General features: G+C 34.4%; 2 protein-coding genes across 9 annotated transcripts in view; one reads left to right on the top strand and one right to left on the bottom strand.

The window, feature by feature from the left end:
• LOC123015296 (band 3 anion transport protein) overlaps nucleotides 1-17174 on the bottom strand; it is a 51016-nt gene that overhangs the window by 2019 nt on the left and 31823 nt on the right. For 7 of the 8 annotated variants that reach the window (XM_044414963.1, XM_044414964.1, XM_044414965.1 and 4 more), the window contains 5 exons: nucleotides 16478-16600; nucleotides 12795-14288; nucleotides 8710-8966; nucleotides 8235-8658; nucleotides 847-1017 (listed from right to left, as the gene is read on the bottom strand). In XM_044414963.1, the coding sequence (XP_044270898.1) occupies nucleotides 847-1017; nucleotides 8235-8658; nucleotides 8710-8966; nucleotides 12795-14288; nucleotides 16478-16600 (2469 nt within the window). The remainder of the gene's footprint in view (nucleotides 1-846; nucleotides 1018-8234; nucleotides 8659-8709; nucleotides 8967-12794; nucleotides 14289-16477; nucleotides 16601-17174) is intronic. The other variant, XM_044414967.1, reaches the window with a different exon arrangement.
• Nucleotides 2917-5561, top strand: LOC123015298 (septin-7). The gene is made up of 2 exons (XM_044414970.1): nucleotides 2917-3168; nucleotides 3221-5561. Exon 2 carries the CDS (start codon nucleotides 3359-3361, stop codon nucleotides 5156-5158), a length of 1800 nt encoding a protein of 599 aa, XP_044270905.1. The 5' UTR covers nucleotides 2917-3168; nucleotides 3221-3358; the 3' UTR covers nucleotides 5159-5561.

Raw genomic sequence — 17174 nt, 5'->3', positions numbered from 1 at the left:
CCACAAACCTTTATGCTAAGAATTAATTAGTTTCAATTTTAAATTAAACTATATTTTGTTTTAAGCAGACATTTTGTGTGGTCTTAAGAAACACAAGTCAAAGATGCACTCTGAGCAGCTTCGTCTTGTGTTTGTCAACGATTGGATTGATTTACACAACCTTTTGTATGCAGATATGCTGATTTTAATATTTTCCTGCTACTTAATTGCTTATGCTTTACACGCAATCAATTTGTATTAAACCAACAGAGATTATAAAATATTCCATAACTTATAAAAGCAAATGATTTATTTGTCTTTTTTATTGTTATAAAAAGACTTCCGTATTTTTTGTAGCTCTACTGATTACAATAAGAAACACTTCGAAACATAATCTTAGCATAAACGTATAGCATGTCAGAAAAGTAAAATAAAACGAAGGACAAAAGAAAACCTTGGATACGTCGAGTTCGATGTTCCGTAACAAATGAAATTTGTCTTCGCAGACAGTATCACTGGAAATTTTTTGTAATTAAATCCCTGAAATTTTAAGCATTTGCGGTTTATCTTTTATTGAAAAAATAATGAATTATTCATAAAAACACAGGGGGTAATTTAAATAAATTATTTCTTAATTTTTTTCGTCTCTTGCTCACGTTTCCTAAATTGTCCGATTCCGCCTTTAAAGATTTCGAAGGTGTTTTTATTTGTGGTTGGCTCACTCATGTGTACAACCCCAGCAGTCAATCAACCGGAGGTTTGTGGAATTTCTGATAAGTCAGAGTTTGTTCCCAACAAAATGATAACTTATCAGAAAGACATTCAAGCGCGTGAGTCGATACAAAATGATTAAAAAACAAAACTCACCGCTCTTAGCTCTCTTGGTGAAAATATATGAGTCAGATAGCTTCTTAATGGGACCATCAAAATCAAAAAGAAGGGAAAAGCCAATGAGGCTTCTGTTGATTTTACTGTCCAAAGTACGACCAAACACATCAGCTGGATAAACGTAAACAGATGCATTTTTGCTGTCTTCACCTGGAACAAAAATAACACAATCAGAAATAAAGTCGATGAGCATGGAAAAGTTATTATTAAGCCTTTCCGTTGTTTTTAATTACACAATAAAAAAATCCTTTTTTTATATAAAAATGTAACATCAACATTTTAAGATGAAATATTTTTGTTTTATATTGTTTTGTGATCTAAAATCTGTAATTTTGTCGCATTCTCGCTTTTTCGCTTTAATTAAGAGTCTTTACTGCTTGGAAACGTTCTGTTCTCCAATTACCTATCGCCAAGAAACTCATAATTAATGTTCGGATTTAATTAATAAGTTTGAAATGTAATAATGTGTTTGTTGTTATAACTTGAAGGTTTATGTTTACATGTTTAGAGCGAAATACCTACTACCAAGCTACAAAACATAATATTAATGTTGACAAAATGAGTAACCCTCCTTTCAGAACAATACAGTGGCAAACTAAATAGCAAAACATGACTCAAAGGCGGGTGATTTCATATAAAACATTAGTAAATTAATGTTACTTGCTTTGTAAACATTGTTTTTATTATAAAATAGAACACAATAATACTAAATTTAATTATACAAAATGTGGTAAACTGTATTATATCTCTAATAATAACAAATAAACAAGTCGCAAGTGAATCATAAGTCTTTAATGTCACTTATTGCCACACCCACGGAAGACGGAAAGTATATATTCCGTTTGGCGTCTACCATTACAATAATTATTTTATTTTTTGTATAGGTAAATGCTGGCGTTAATTGTTAAAGTACCATTTCAGCAATTTATCGAAAGTGGTGTCAGCAAAGTCTTCAACCAATAGGTTAAATACGAGTAAATCCCCAATAAAATTTTTAGACCATTGTATTGTTATCACTTATTGTCATACATTTTCCTTAATTTAAAAATTTTGCTCATTTTGTTCTTACTTTTAACATTTAATTTAGATTTTTTCAAAGATGCTAAAAATATGATCATTATTAGGTAATGGTGTGGCAAATCCTTTGCTGAATTCTCTAAAATGTTGAAGTGATTCTTATTTTAAATGGACAATAATAAGCAATCACTTTAAATAGACAGAACAAAGTGAAAATAACTTCCATGAAAAGCCCCGTGCAAAGATTTCCGGACACGTGCCATATACCTACTCGTATGTTAACTTTACCGTTCCGCATTGAATTTCACTGAAATAATTTTAATTTTACTATAAGCTACACAGATTTACAAATAGTGTTTTTTTAATTTCCTATGTATTAAAATGTAAATGTTAAAGTGGTCATCGTAATTTGTATAATTTATTAGTTTTAATGTGGGTTTAATAAAATTATAACCATGAAACTTAGCTGCTACCTTTTAATAGTTTTTTAAATGTCAGTAAAATAATTCAATGAAAAGTTGCAGAATATAAAAATCCTTTCTCCGAAAGTTACGAATTAATGTTGGAAGTTAACGTATTTTTTTAAATATTTAAATTGAAAATGATTTTGCGCACACGTTCTAAAATAAGAATCTTGACCATACTCAAAACAGTCGAACAATAAAATCCTCATGAGACATTAAATTTGTATAAAAAATGTGTTTTTTTTAATGAAATGTGGTAGCTGTCAACAACGTATGTACGTTTGTACAAACCCCGGTTTAAAAATAAAAAGCTACAAAGGGGTCTCAGTGCTCGAATCAATGCTGTGTTTTTTCGAAAGGACCGGTTTATTTTTCCCAACGAATTAACCTCCTATCACGTTGCACGTGCAGAAAAACGATTATGATTCAAAACGTGTCTCATTTGAGAAATATCGCCATTGGTTTTATGAAATGTGCGTGATGCGTGTCTTCATTATCGATTTCTGTCCCGACCCGAGCTGTGCGCAGAACGGCATTTCGCCTCTTTTCCTAACCGAAGAGCTCCAAACGGTTCACAGTTTGTCTGGTCGATTGCACCTCTTTCCCACTACGGCGACTCGCTCTGCCCCTTCGAGCCCGCGCAGCCCCGCACTAGCCCAAAGTCGAGTGTAGAGGGGCGCCAAACCTCGCCATCTGGATTCAACAAGCAAACCAAAGTTGAAATTAAACTTGTTTAGGAGTGACAGTGGCCCGCATGTGCAACTATTGTGCGATAAAAAGTGATAATACGTAGTGTACGTGAAAAGTTGACGTGTTATCGGTAATAATTCCCCTTATCTTAGGTAACCTTTGTCTGATTGGGGCTGTTTTAGGTGGAGCGGAAGAGACGCTACGGGCGTGGCTGACCAAGCAAACATTACTCATACCCGGCATCCAACTGTCAATCTGACATTAAAAATCGTGAAGTGAATAACAATGGCAGTGTAGGTCCAAACCGGTGTTTTATCACAATGAGTGCCAACAATGTGAATGCTCAACCTGCCCCTACCACACAAGCCACCGCCACGATCAAGTCCAGACCCAACATAATGCCCAGCAGTTACTTGTACACCTCGAGCAGTGCCCTTTTGAACCGCAACTCCGAGAATAAGCCCACGCCGCCACCCACCCTCCCCAAGTACACGTCGAGTTTCAACGCCGGCAGCGGCCTCAACCGCGACAGGGACAAGGACAGCATCGGGGGCTCCTACCGACTCTCCAGTCTCGACAGACTAGCCATGAGGCAGAAATTCATGGACCAGCAGAGTCCCACAAACGCCAATTCCAATGGCACGATCGCCCAGACCAACGGCAGCGAAACCACATCAATACAAACCAAACGCGAGATGTTTTTCACCTCCACCACCGACACCAAGGACTCCAATAGAATCAAACCATCCACAATGGACAAACCCCCCGAACCCCCGGTCAAATCCCCTCCGGAAGCAACCAAAGAAGACACTAGTAAGGAATCCACCCCGGAAATCGTCAAAGAGAGGCCTAAACTGAAAGAATTGGACGGTTATGTAGGCTTCGCAAATCTGCCCAACCAAGTGTACCGGAAAGCCGTAAAGAAGGGCTTCGAATTCACTCTTATGGTCGTGGGGGAGTCCGGCCTTGGCAAGTCCACACTGATAAATTCCATGTTTTTGACTGAAATCTATAATTCCACGGATTATCCCGGACCCACTCAAAGACTCAAGAAGACCGTGGCGGTGGAAACCACCCGAGTCATGCTCAAAGAAAACGGCGTAAATCTCTTACTAACAATGGTTGACACCCCCGGATTTGGCGACGCCGTCGACAATAGCAACTGCTGGGCCCCCATCATTGAATACATTGAATCAAAATACGAGGACTACTTAAATTCCGAAGCTCGAGTCACACGAAAACAAATCCCTGACCAGCGGGTCCACTGTTGCTTGTACTTCATCCAACCTTCAGGCCACGGCCTCAAATCCCTCGATATAGAATTTATGAAACGTTTATGTGATAAAGTGAACATTATTCCAATAATTGCAAAAGCCGACACTTTGACGTCCGACGAATGCGCCCTGTTCAAAAAACAAATCCTGAACGAAATCGCCCAAAACAAGATCAAAATTTACGAATTCCCCGACACCTCCGAAGACGACGAAGAGCACAAGTTGAACAAATCCCTCAAAGAGCGAGTCCCTTTTGCAGTGGTGGGCTCAAACACAGTCATAGAAGTCGACGGAAAGAAGGTCCGGGGTCGGAGGTACCCCTGGGGTATCGCCGAGGTCGAAAATTTGGAACACTGTGATTTTATCGCACTTCGTAACATGATAATACGCACTCATCTCCAAGACTTGAAGGATGTCACCAATAATGTGCACTATGAGAATTACCGATGTCGCAAACTGGCGGGCTTGGGGGTCGATGGAAAGCCTTCACGTATTTCAAACAAGAATCCTTTAGCGCAAATGGACGAGGAGAAGCGCGAACATGATCTCAAGATGAAGAAAATGGAGGCGGAGATGGAGCAAGTGTTCGAGATGAAGGTCCGTGAGAAGAAGCAAAAGTTGAAAGATAGTGAAGCAGAGTTGACTAGAAGACATGAGGCGACGAAGAAGCAGCTGGAGCAGCAAGCGAAGGAGCTCGAGGAGAAGAGGAGACAATTCGAGCTCGAGAAGGAGCAGTGGGAGAARGAGAATCAAATCACGGTTGAAGAGTTGCGTCGAAGATCGTTGGAAGGTAGCAGAGAAGCAGTGGATGGAAAAAAGGAGAAGAAGAAAAAGGGACTTTTCTAACACTGAATGTATAGTTTTGGTGTGGTACCTTCTTAACATTCATGGTAATTTTTTTATTCTAAGTGACATACATAAACGGCAGAGATAGTTTCGTATAGTGAGACACTCCCGCAATAGATTGAGAAATTATTGTTTTGAAAATACACTAACTGCCATTATAAATAGCGTAATTGTCTACGTGCCGATTTAATATTTTTTACCATGATTAAATTGTGAGCTGTTTAGAATCGTACAGTACTTTTAAGAGAATATGAATGGGAATTATTTAACTTATATAAATAAAATCAATTATTTAAACAGAAAAGTGTCTTTTCATGACATTTTGCTTCTATGCAATGTGCCATTATTTTTTATTATTTTTATTTACAATGTATTAACTGTAAAAATAAATTCTTTTCTGAGAGGGGTTTTTAATTTTAATTACGAGATTATGTCGTTAACGTTTTCATGTATAATATTTTTTTAATTTTCACCCGTTTAAATCTGCAAATCTCATTCTAAAGCTATAAAATTTTACATAATGCAATATTAAAAAATATGAAATTTAATAGCTTAACCAGTTTTTATTACACCACGTCATTGGTATGTTTGAATCATACACATACATAAAGATATTGATTTTTTTCCACTCAGTTGAGATTTCCCTACGGATTTGCATTATTGAGTATTCTGTAATGTTTTCAATTTTCGCTTTAAATGCTGTGTTTAATTTAGCACTCATTTAACAATTCATAACGGCACCGTTTTAAGTTCTTTAACGTATTAAACTGTGCCCACACAAATTGCATCCGAGGTCATCAGCAATTTTGGTTAAACTGTTTCATAAATTAATTCAGACCTGCTAAAAAATGTACAGAGGGAAATTGTACAACGCAGATTAGGATGTTGCTGGTTCTTAAATTGGGTGGATGTTTTACAAGCCTTTTATCCTCAAAATTTAATTCACTTAAATTTTCGTTGTTTAAACAGAAAAAATCTGCTGCTAACACATAATCTATAAATAATAATGTCACATTCTTTTGCAAATGTTGTAATCAATTGTTTGCTCGGTTTTAGTACTTGTAAAAAAAGTGAAACAGCAGGTACTTCGGGTTATCGTACTTTCACGTAATTGCATGTTTTAGCCGCTTAATTGTCCCCTTTTTCACAGAAGCAGGTTTTTCATCTTTGGAAACGATGCTCAATCAGGGATTTCTTCGCAAGTTTTAATTTTGCCAACATTATACAGTAGTACACTCCTTTGAGTGACAATTACAAAAATTAGAACTTAGCAGCATTTTCAGTTTTTATTTACAGTAGTAATTCATAAAACAAATCATTTAAACTGAAAGCATTAACAGTCTAAACGTTAGTTTTCTATTACTTCGAGTATAATTGTATTAATATACAAATATTGTTAAAAATAAAGAACAATATTTATTCAAATTGCAGTTCGATTATCCACCAAAATTTGGAATTAAAATCTGAAGGTTTTTGTTGAATTAAAGATTGTTCTTTCATTCACTGTTTTCGTGTATGTTGATGCTGACATTTTCATTTGATTTAATTATGTTTTTTTTGTACATATACCTAATTTAATAAAAACAATATAGCTTACATGTTTAGTAAAACTTTGATATTTCAATTTCTTTTAAGATTCTAGTGAAATCTGTTATTATCATATAATTTTATTTCTCTATTGCGTCCATTTTTATGGCCGTCTTAAAATATATTTCATCTTTTAGTTATGAGAGTTATGGCCAACCAAGAGACACAAGTTTCATTAAATTAATTATAATTATTATACTCTGTTATCACAGGACTCAATTTTAATTTGATCTGTAGCTCTATAAAATTTTTTTACATCGCCCTCTTTTGAATAACAAATTAACTTTTTATTGCTCAAGTGGTTAAAACGATGTCTAAGAAAGACTGAAGTATTAAACATATACAGTTTTTATAGGAACCAAAGTAAACCCTAATTTCCATAAATTTATCGCATTTAACGAAACTCTTGATTAAAATTAAAATAAAGCAATCTACTTCTACTTCTAGTCGAAAATTAGCAGCAGCAGTAATAAAGTAAACCCGAATGTTAAACAAAAAAGTCTGCAGAACTTTGATCTTAATTAAAGTTGAAGTGTATAAACCTAAATTTTACAACAAATCTAATAAGATCTGTTTGCTTTTATACTTGGTTGCAGAATTTCAATTATAAATCTGTTAAAACACTTACTTTTAATAAGCCATACTCATACAGTAATTTCAAAGCAACGCTCGACTGATTTTCGACTAGGAAAAGGTGTGGAAGAATTGAGATTGAACACTTAAAACGAAGTTGCAATGACCCGTTTTAAATGAGTAGGTTTTAATGTATCATCATGTTGTTTAAAACGGATTGAATTGTCTTACAAATTGACGGTAGGTAGATAGCTAACGGAGCTTCATTCAAACGATGATCCAGTTTATTATAGAATAGAGAAAATGAAGTCAGCTGCTTTAGAACTAATTGCTAACTGTATTCTGTCTATTCGTACACTTGACAGTCTTCAAAAATAATGCTTCATGAAGTAAATAATTAGATTTGAAAATGGTGCAAGTAATTAAATTATAATACTGCACCGAAATAGTCTGTCTTTGAGATGAAAATTTAATTAAGCTAAACATAGTTGAAAAAGTGAAAGCTCCATAAAAACTTTGATCTTTACGGGCAACTTCCTGTTAAAATATTACTGTTATACTGGAAAAAGGTGTGCAATATATGTCTCATGAATTTAAAAGTTGATTTCGGTGGAGATTCCCAGGATCAATCCAAAGTTTATTGATCTTCGCATCTCGTATATCTCGCGAGAATCAAAGTGTAAACTGTGAATATGTTAATGTTCTTTTAAAGTTATCAACAGTGCAACAAATGTAAACTTAACTCGAAACCCCCCTTTTACATAATCAAAACATTGCAATGTGCACTTGAAGACTGTGAACTTTGTCTTTATGTTTTTATCAACATCTATGCTACATAAACAATGCGCGTATAGAAATAATCGGTTTATTTCGAAGCAGAATATTGTTTGTTTTCTTACAACTAAAAAAGACTCACCTTCCTGACGTAGGACGCCTGTGGATGATGCTTTACTGGCATAAACAGCAGCTTAATGCGATCAAAGAACTGAATCCCGTCGATGGAAGCCGCCCCCATGTAGAGGAACACCCCGAAGAGTACCGCCATCGGAACCCTCTTCAATAAGGGCGACATAAGCACCGAAAGTCCAACCAGAATAGACACAGCCAATGCAGAAATCCTTTGTTCCTTGACTTCGATCAGGTGCGGTTTTTCGCCGGGGGCGTGTGTTCTCGACATAACAGTCAACGCCGAGACGTGAGCAATAGATCGCACGGTGGCGGCGCAAATCCAGGGCAGGCCGAAAAAGCCGCACAAGATGTTGATTAAACAGATGAGCACTATATCTAAATGGAATCCGCTGCCTTTTTTCAGCTTGCGTTCCTTCTTATCGATGATGAGTCTGAAAGGAGGTTTTAAGCTCGCTTGTGGTTATAATAAACAGTTTAATTACTCGGCAATATGAGTCTCCATAAACAGAAGAATGTAGACGAGCATTGCCGGTATTCCCGAGGCGAACATGATCCAGATGGGCATGGAAGGATCGGGGCTGTTGGGAGGGATAAACCAGCCGCGTTTTTCAGATTTTGTCGGGGATAAGCCTTCGGGAACGTTGAGCTTCTCGGTGTATGTCGCGGGATTCATGTAGTCCACGAAAACCATGGTTATGATGGCTATTGGAACGCCGAAATCCCCAAGCGCTCGTCTTGCCTATAAAGAGGAGTCGGTTTATTTGACTTTTGATAAATACAAACAGAGAAGTTCTTGTTTATGCAACTTTTAGTGGCTCGTAAAATGTGTTATAAAACAAAATATTTGCTATAGTGTTTATTTTATATGCACAGCTAGACATTTAATTAGCAACTCGATGGAAAACAAACTGTGATGCAACCAGTTAAACACCAGCTTAAAGCTGTGAATTTTGATGCACAGTAATACACGGTGTTTCACATAATTTTACGAAGCCTGCGCCTGTAAGATGCAATCAATAATATATATTCCGATATGAACTCGACTACAAATTTAAAAAAAATTGGATAATCTTCTCTAGTTTGTTCACCCTTTCAAAAATTACAACGTTTTTAAGTTAGTTAGTGATTAAGATAGATAAACTACAATCATATTCATGCAGTCTATTGATAGAATAAATGATAACTGTTTCTGAAAAACTGCAGTTTATGACTATTAATGAAACAGTGATTAGTTTGACAACTATACTGTCATGGGTTTCCAAAAATTAAATAATTAAATGTGTATTTTTTGTATCCAGTGTTCTGTCACTTTTATATATTTGGGTGCGTACATTAGGCGCATGCCTCGTAAAGTTAGGTGAAACACCCTGTACATACAGGGACACTTTTTATTAGTATACATAGGCCTATGTAAAGTCTGTTTTTTTTTTAATGGAAATACCAAACAGTCTTAACGTTGGCATCACTAGTAAATTCATTTATGGTAATTTTAATAAAGGAAGTTGGCAGTTCCGGTTTTTTGAATTAATTTGAAAACAATGTCATTAAACGTCAACACAAAAAAATCGTGTAAGAAATTTAGAGAAGAAACACCAAAAAAGGTACAAATTCGGTACTGCTAACAGTTTTTAGAAATTTGTAAACCAATAGTTCGCAAGCAGAAAGTTAGAAAAAGGGCCTGTTAAAATGTAGACACAATTTGTAATGCAGGTTTGCTAAACATCCTCAATTTTCAGCAAGAAATTGACAAGAATACAAAATAAACATGAATGAGAAAGAACTTCGGAAAGAACGCAATTAAATTAATATCTTGTGCATCGTTTTTGAGAAACGAGTTGAAAAAGTAACAATTTTGAAACTGAAGCTGAAAAAGAATTTATAAATTGCATCAACTTTGAGCTCATTTCAAAAAATTACACAAAATTTATTGCCAATCATCATAATACCTACTTGTATCTTTTGCTGAATAACTTTTTTCTGTATACACATCCTTTTTCATTAAAGTTTTTGTAGCAAGAACCTCTTTTTTGTCCACAACATTGTACTTACTTGCGGTGTGTTTCTATCAAAATTGTTAGCACTGAATTCGGCCTTTAGACCTTAGGTAATGATGTCTGTCTTCAGGTATCCAATTATAGCGCTTTCAAAAAGCAAACAGGCACACAAGATTCATAAAAGTCAAAATTTTGACAACATCTCAATTTGGGAACATTACCATAATTTTTTAATAAAATTTCTGGGGACAAAAACAAAGAGCAAACAAAATTTGTGACTATGGAGACAAGCTGCTAACAATTTTTTCACCCAAATTTTGACTTGGTAATTTCCATTTAAAAAAAAAACAGACTTTATTCAGTTAAAAAGACCGAGTCAATTTCATAGGTAGGCGACCAACATTTCAAGCTTTAAAAATATTTTTGTGTCAAGTGTCAGTCTTGAAACTAAAGCGCAGCTTTAAAAAGTTAATACCATTTATGATACCATGTACACCAAAGTGAATCGGGAGATATAGTCCCATCCCATAGCCCCCACAATCGTCAGACTTGGCACTTAACGATTTTTTTCTTTGGGGGTATTTAAAAATAAAAATTTATACTAATGTTCCAATACAAAATTTAAAAAGAGCTGAAAAAACGTATGCGTACAGAATGTAATAATATATATTCTGAATTTATCAGGAATGCAGTGACGGAGTTTTTAAAATCGCTTGGGTTATTGTTTGGAACTGCAAGAAAAGCATTTTGAACACTTGCTTTAATTATTAAATATTTTTCATGTTTAGATGGGTTTTAATTTTTTCTAATTAATATTTAATTGTTGTTTTTAAAAGTTTGTCTTTTATTTATCGATATTAAAGCCTTTGTAATATTGGTTCTCTATGCCTAGACTAACGGCTAATCATAATTGCATTGAAGTTGACTCGGTTTTTTTAAAAGTAAACATAGGACTATGTATACTAATAAAAAAAATGTCCCTGTATATCATGTTTTATAGCCGTTATTGACACTGGTTATTAAAGTGCAATCACGACGAATAACAAAGATTTTTCAAATTCTCGAACATCTAGAAATGGATCTGAGAAATAAACAGTTGAACAAACACTTTCACGAAATGGTAAATGAAATGTAATAGCTACTAAATATCGGCGATCGTGTATCATGATAGAGTTACAAATTTATGAGATTTATAGCCGGTTTATAACCTTTAGTTGCAACCACATTTTAATTCGCGTTTAATTTGACGTTTGACTATGCAAAATAGTTAATTCCGAATTCGTACCTAATTACAACTATACATTAAGTAAATGCTGAACTGTTTCCAAAACACTGCAAGTAAACTAATTGAGTGCTGCTTCAATCCATTTATACTCATTATCTATAACCAAATTAATTGATTGGTTACTATCACGCAAATGGTAACAGGGGTATTAGGTTGCTTCCTGTTGGTTAAAAAGTTAACTTTGTAAAAAAGATTTTCGTTTAAAATTGCAACGTTTCTACATTATTTTATGTTTCCATTTGATTGCACATAGCACAACACAGGAATACGTAAATTCCTCGCAAATTTGGAAATTATGACGTAATAAACTTTTATGACCTTTTGCTTGTATTCGGCTAAAGCATTAATTTTGCTGTAATTGCTTAGGGACAATTAAGCCAAAAATTCACAGAAAACTAATTTAATTGCAAATTAGGTAGGTATATACTTGTTACTTTCATGAGGTGGACGTTGGTAACGACTTGATTTTGTAAAACCATAAATAACTCTTCGTAAAGTATTTAATTAAAAAAGACAGGTGTATTTAAGTAAAATTCAGTGTTTTTTTTTCGTTGTTTTTCGACAAAAAATATTAAATGTTAACTGTTAATGTAATGATTTCAAGACTATACAATACTCCCATCTTTCATGATAGTAATTCAACAGTCAGAAATGAATTCAATTTGCTTGTTTTTCATATTTTTGAATAAAATTATAACAAAGCCCGTGTTATGTTATCTCCATCCACGTGCCTATGGATCAGCATAGAAGCTTCCATAAGGAAACGTAAACATCACGCGCCTCTCAATCATGAAAAACCTTGCAACCCTTCACTGATTTATATTATAAATTCAAGATAGAAAATACGCATATTTTAATCTGAATTTAAGTCTGGTTCAAGTGTGAAGTCTTAATTTAGTCCAAGTCAGTCACGAATTTGCAGAGCTCTTGTTAATCAAGCAAATATCATTTTGATAAATTATATCGTAATGTATTGCGAGCTTTTTGTAACGAACTCTAAAAACTATAGAAATAACCCTAGAAATATAACTATAGAAATCGTTTAAAAAAGTATAACTTTATATACTATACGATTAATTGTGATGAAAATTCAACTTTCATAATCACTATGCAAAAAATATTTTTTCTAAAAAAATCGAGTTGTTAACGCTCCATGTTAACTCCCGTAACAATTTTGAGTATTTTTTGAACATTTTTTTGCTTGACTCATCGTGCATGAGGCAGTGAATTATTTTGTGAATTATTTTGTCACAAAAACCAGCTTTTTTTAATATCTTAGTATACTTACACTTCTTCCCAAAAACTGGCTATTTCGGAACAACTTCAGATAGTAGGCGATAGCAAACGTTCCCAGTGCCAAAATAGTACAAAACAAAGCTGTGTTGGGTTGATTAATTGGGCCGAGCATATCATGTGTTGGTAGCCTCCTGCCGCCAAGGTTCATTGGAGGATACGAATCATTGGTCAAATTTTGCATAATTGTATCATTTGATAAATAATAATTTTCCGGAAAATACTCAGGATCTGAATTGTTAGTGGAATAAGCATCTTCCGACTCGCAGTAATCTGCTAGAAGTGGATGCCTATCGTACAAGAAAAACAATTTCATAACACTTTCAATTATGTAAAGTAAAACGATAAGCGCTGAGAAAATGTCTTCAGTGAACCGAGTGAATAATTTAACAAGAACGCTTCCTTCTAAACAAGCCACTACAAGTCCTATTACACCTAACCAAAGTCCGATATACACACGCGTCGTCAAAAATAAATCCTCAAAACCACTGGATTTGCAAAATTCGTATAAACTTTCGTCAAACAGGAGAAGTGGTCCTGTGCTGCCGACGATCACAAGTGGCTGTCCCGACAAGATAGCAAAAATAATTCCTGCAGCGGAGGTAGACAACAGAGTTTCAGATATGCCGATGAATCCGTTGGTTTTGGCCCCCAGCAGCCCTCCGAAGGCTATGGCCCCCGACACCGCCGCGAAGTACATGAAAATTGCCGCCGCAAAGCATTGCGCGTTGATTCCGTCGATGACGTCGCTCTTGAAGTACGGATAACGACGCTTCAAGTCGTTGATTAGGCCACCCCACGGCCGCCGCGTCCTCTCAAGGGGGTTGGGATACGGCGGCTTCTTTTCCTCTTCCACCGCCAGCAGCGTCTTGGTTACGCCCTGCGCCTCCTCCGCCGACTTCAGAGCGTTTTCCTTCCGCCGTTTTATCAACTCGCTCTTCGCCTTGATCTCCTCTATGGGCAGCAGCGCCTGGCGCTCCCAGTCCCCGGGAGGCAGCACGATGCTGTCGTCTAAGAACTCGTTGATGGCCGAGAGGAGCGCCTTGCGATTGCTGGCCCCGTAAGCAATGTTATGGAACTGCTGATTGGCCATGAGAGTCGAAATTGATCTGCCCACTTCGTGATAGTCCAAATTAGCTTTCTTCGGTCCCAAAAGAATAAAAATAAATCTCACTGGTATGTTTACTTCGATGAGCGAGGGAATCATGACTCCCTCGGCTAGTCGCAAGAACGCCATGGCCGGTTGCTCGAGGAAATCGACTTCGCCGACGAGAATGCTGGAGCTTTGGGCTCCCGGAGGAATTCGTTTTAGGATTGCATCGTTGCGTGCCCTGCGGACGTCTTCGGAACTTGCAGAATACATTTCTTCTTTTATGTCGATAACGGTTTGGTCGGGACCCATCAGCCGGCTGCCAGCGTCGGTCGTTCCGCCGTTCTTGTAACTTTCACTCGAAATACTAAATTTCTTCTTTTCGGCATCGTGGAGGTTCTAAACAAGAAAAATTCGAGTGAAAATAACAAGAAAATGAGGGTAGGAACTATGAGCAAAATCAAGCAATGGTACTTCTACCTGATTAGATAAAAATATTAGTGCAAAAACTATGAAAATTGTAATAAAGTTATTCAACGCAAACGAATTTTGTAAATGTTTCAGAAGTAAATAGCACAAAAGCGTCTGCAATTTTTACAACATAATAAAGCTACGAGATTTTCAATTAAATTAGCAGTGTCACAAATACAATACAATTAATTGTTCATCTTTTATTCGACTTTTGTAATGCATAAGTTTTTATAATAACGGATACATTCTACACTTTTATCTTTTTGGCAGTTATATATTTTAAATTACACAGATATCAATATTTCCAAGCTACGTTACCTAAATTAGTTATATAACATTTGATTCAAAGAAAAAAAATTGAAAAAACTTAAATTGCTCGTAATTTATTTATTACTTAATTTGAATCGTTTATAAGAATTCGTTGAAGTCTTTGTCCGTTTGGAAATTAAAAAACCCTATTTTATTATCTATTAGGTATTAATAGACAACATAATGTGATAATATGAGATATGTATACAGGTATATGAGTATCAAAATAGTTAAAACAAAACTTGTAACTAAATGATAAAAATCAGCTTTGTATAAATCATCTTATAAAGAAACTTATTTCAAAGAGTTTATTCATTCTTCACAAATTCATTACTATTTACAATAAAAAGTTCAATTTTTAGGATGACAGCAAAAATATAATATAATTTCAATTTAGAGTAATCACATTAAGTGGCCTTTTAAATATAGAGTTAAAATCCACTCTAAAATGATTAAAAAAGTACATATGTAAATAAAAATCATACAATGTGCATGTATTTATTTTAAATGTTTTTCGATTTTCCATTTACAAAAAATGCAAGACGCAATTAAACAATTGAAATATAACCGATATAATTATGTATACATTGAATAAACAATAATTCTATTTTTTTGTCTTAATTTTCAATAAGACAAAAAATTTGTTTCTCACTATTACAATCGATTTTCGATTTTCCATTTACAAAAAATGCAAGACGCAATTAAACAATTGAAATATAACCGATATAATTATGTATACTCGTACATTGAATAAACAATAATTTTATTTTTTTGTCTTAATTTTCAATAAGACAAAAAATTTGTTTCTCACTATTACAATCTTCAATAATTTCAAATAAATATTTTCTGTTTCGTTCTTAGAGATCAAATGATTGTAATAAATGTGCACACAGATATCAAAGTAAATTATCTATTCTATTTATAATTATTTCCCCTCAAATAATAGCTTTAACCGTTTATAAATTTTTAGGGTGACAGCAAAAATATAATATAATTTCAATTTAGAGTAATCACATTAAGTGGCCTTTTAAATATAGARTTAAAATCCACTCTAAAATGATTAAWAAAGTACATATGTAAATAAAAATCACACAATGTGCATGTATTTATTTTAAATGTTTTTCGATTTTCTATTTACAAAAAATGAAAGACGCAATTAAACAATAGAAATATAACCGATATAATTATGTATACATTGAATAAACAATAATTTTATTTTTTTGTCTTAATTTTCAATAAGACAAAAAATTTGTTTCTCACTATTACAATCTTCAATAATTTCAAATAAATATTTTCGGTTTCGTTCTTAGAGATCAAATGATTGTAATAAATGTGCACACAGATATCAAAGCAAATTATCTATTCTATTTATAATTATTTCCCCTCAAATAATAGCTTTAACCGTTTATAAATTTCTGTCAGCAATATTACTGATAACTGTTTATATTATTCTTATTAGGTGTCGACTTGTTGGTGATATCTAAATAATTAAAACGTTAGTAGACGAACTTGCATTAAAAATGTATCACACCCAACATCCACGAACGTGTTCTGTTTTGACAAAAAAAATTAAAATTCGGAAGCTACATGCAGAGTTTCGACATATCCAAACAAAATAATTCAAAACTAATTATTGCAAGCAAACAACTGGGTTTAAAAACAGCCAAAGCGACAGTCGCTATTACTTGTAAAGCAAAGCAATCAGCGATACATAAAATCAAATAAAAATTTTAGCAAAATTTGGGGTAATAAAACATTTATTGAAAAACACATTCAAGTTGGAAAAAAGAGACACACGTGGACATTACGTGTGGGTAAGAAGGACCGCGAGTCATAGCGTGCAGAAGACACAGCTGTCCCTGTGAAGAACACACGGAGCAGCGGGCCATCATCACAGCATCGTAGCTTACGCCGTCTTCCAGCCACAGTGACTGTAAGCATTATCTTTTTCAACAATAACCCCTAGAGAGACATTGTCAGCAAACTGTCGTATTTTTAGCTTTTCAACAGATTAGCGAAAAATATAATAAACACCACTATACAGTATTAAACCAGTAGTTATTTCATTTTCTAATACGTTACTTAATCATAATCTTAATACACGATGTCAAAAAGGAGTATGTTCGAGCAGTTTTGATGGAAAAGGTAATGATTTGTTAGCACATGGTTTCTTTCCAAATATGTAATGATGAATGTTGAGGAATTCATTTTAATAAATCAGAAAACTGAATTGAACTAACTGAACCAAGCAATACTCCTGATGGACAAATTAATATTTATACAGCATTACATATTACAAGTACCCATTATTATTATAGTAGTATTTATACATTATTAGAAGTAGGTACATCTCGAAGTAACATACAACATGATCTACACCAATATACAGGGTGTTTAAAAATGCCGCACTAAAACTATGGTACGTTGTCTAGAAGCATTTGGTAAGTGAGAAAAAAATATTAAAAAAATTCTTGATGTTAATCATTTTATTTTATCGTAAATCTG

This window comes from Tribolium madens, unplaced genomic scaffold (assembly GCF_015345945.1).
Source record: "Tribolium madens isolate multiple individuals breed KSU strain unplaced genomic scaffold, Tmad_KSU_1.1 Scaffold_97;HRSCAF=244;Tcas5.2_LG3a, whole genome shotgun sequence".
NCBI classification, from domain to species: domain Eukaryota; kingdom Metazoa; phylum Arthropoda; class Insecta; order Coleoptera; family Tenebrionidae; genus Tribolium; species Tribolium madens.
This window is presented reverse-complemented; position numbering and strand designations above follow the sequence as displayed.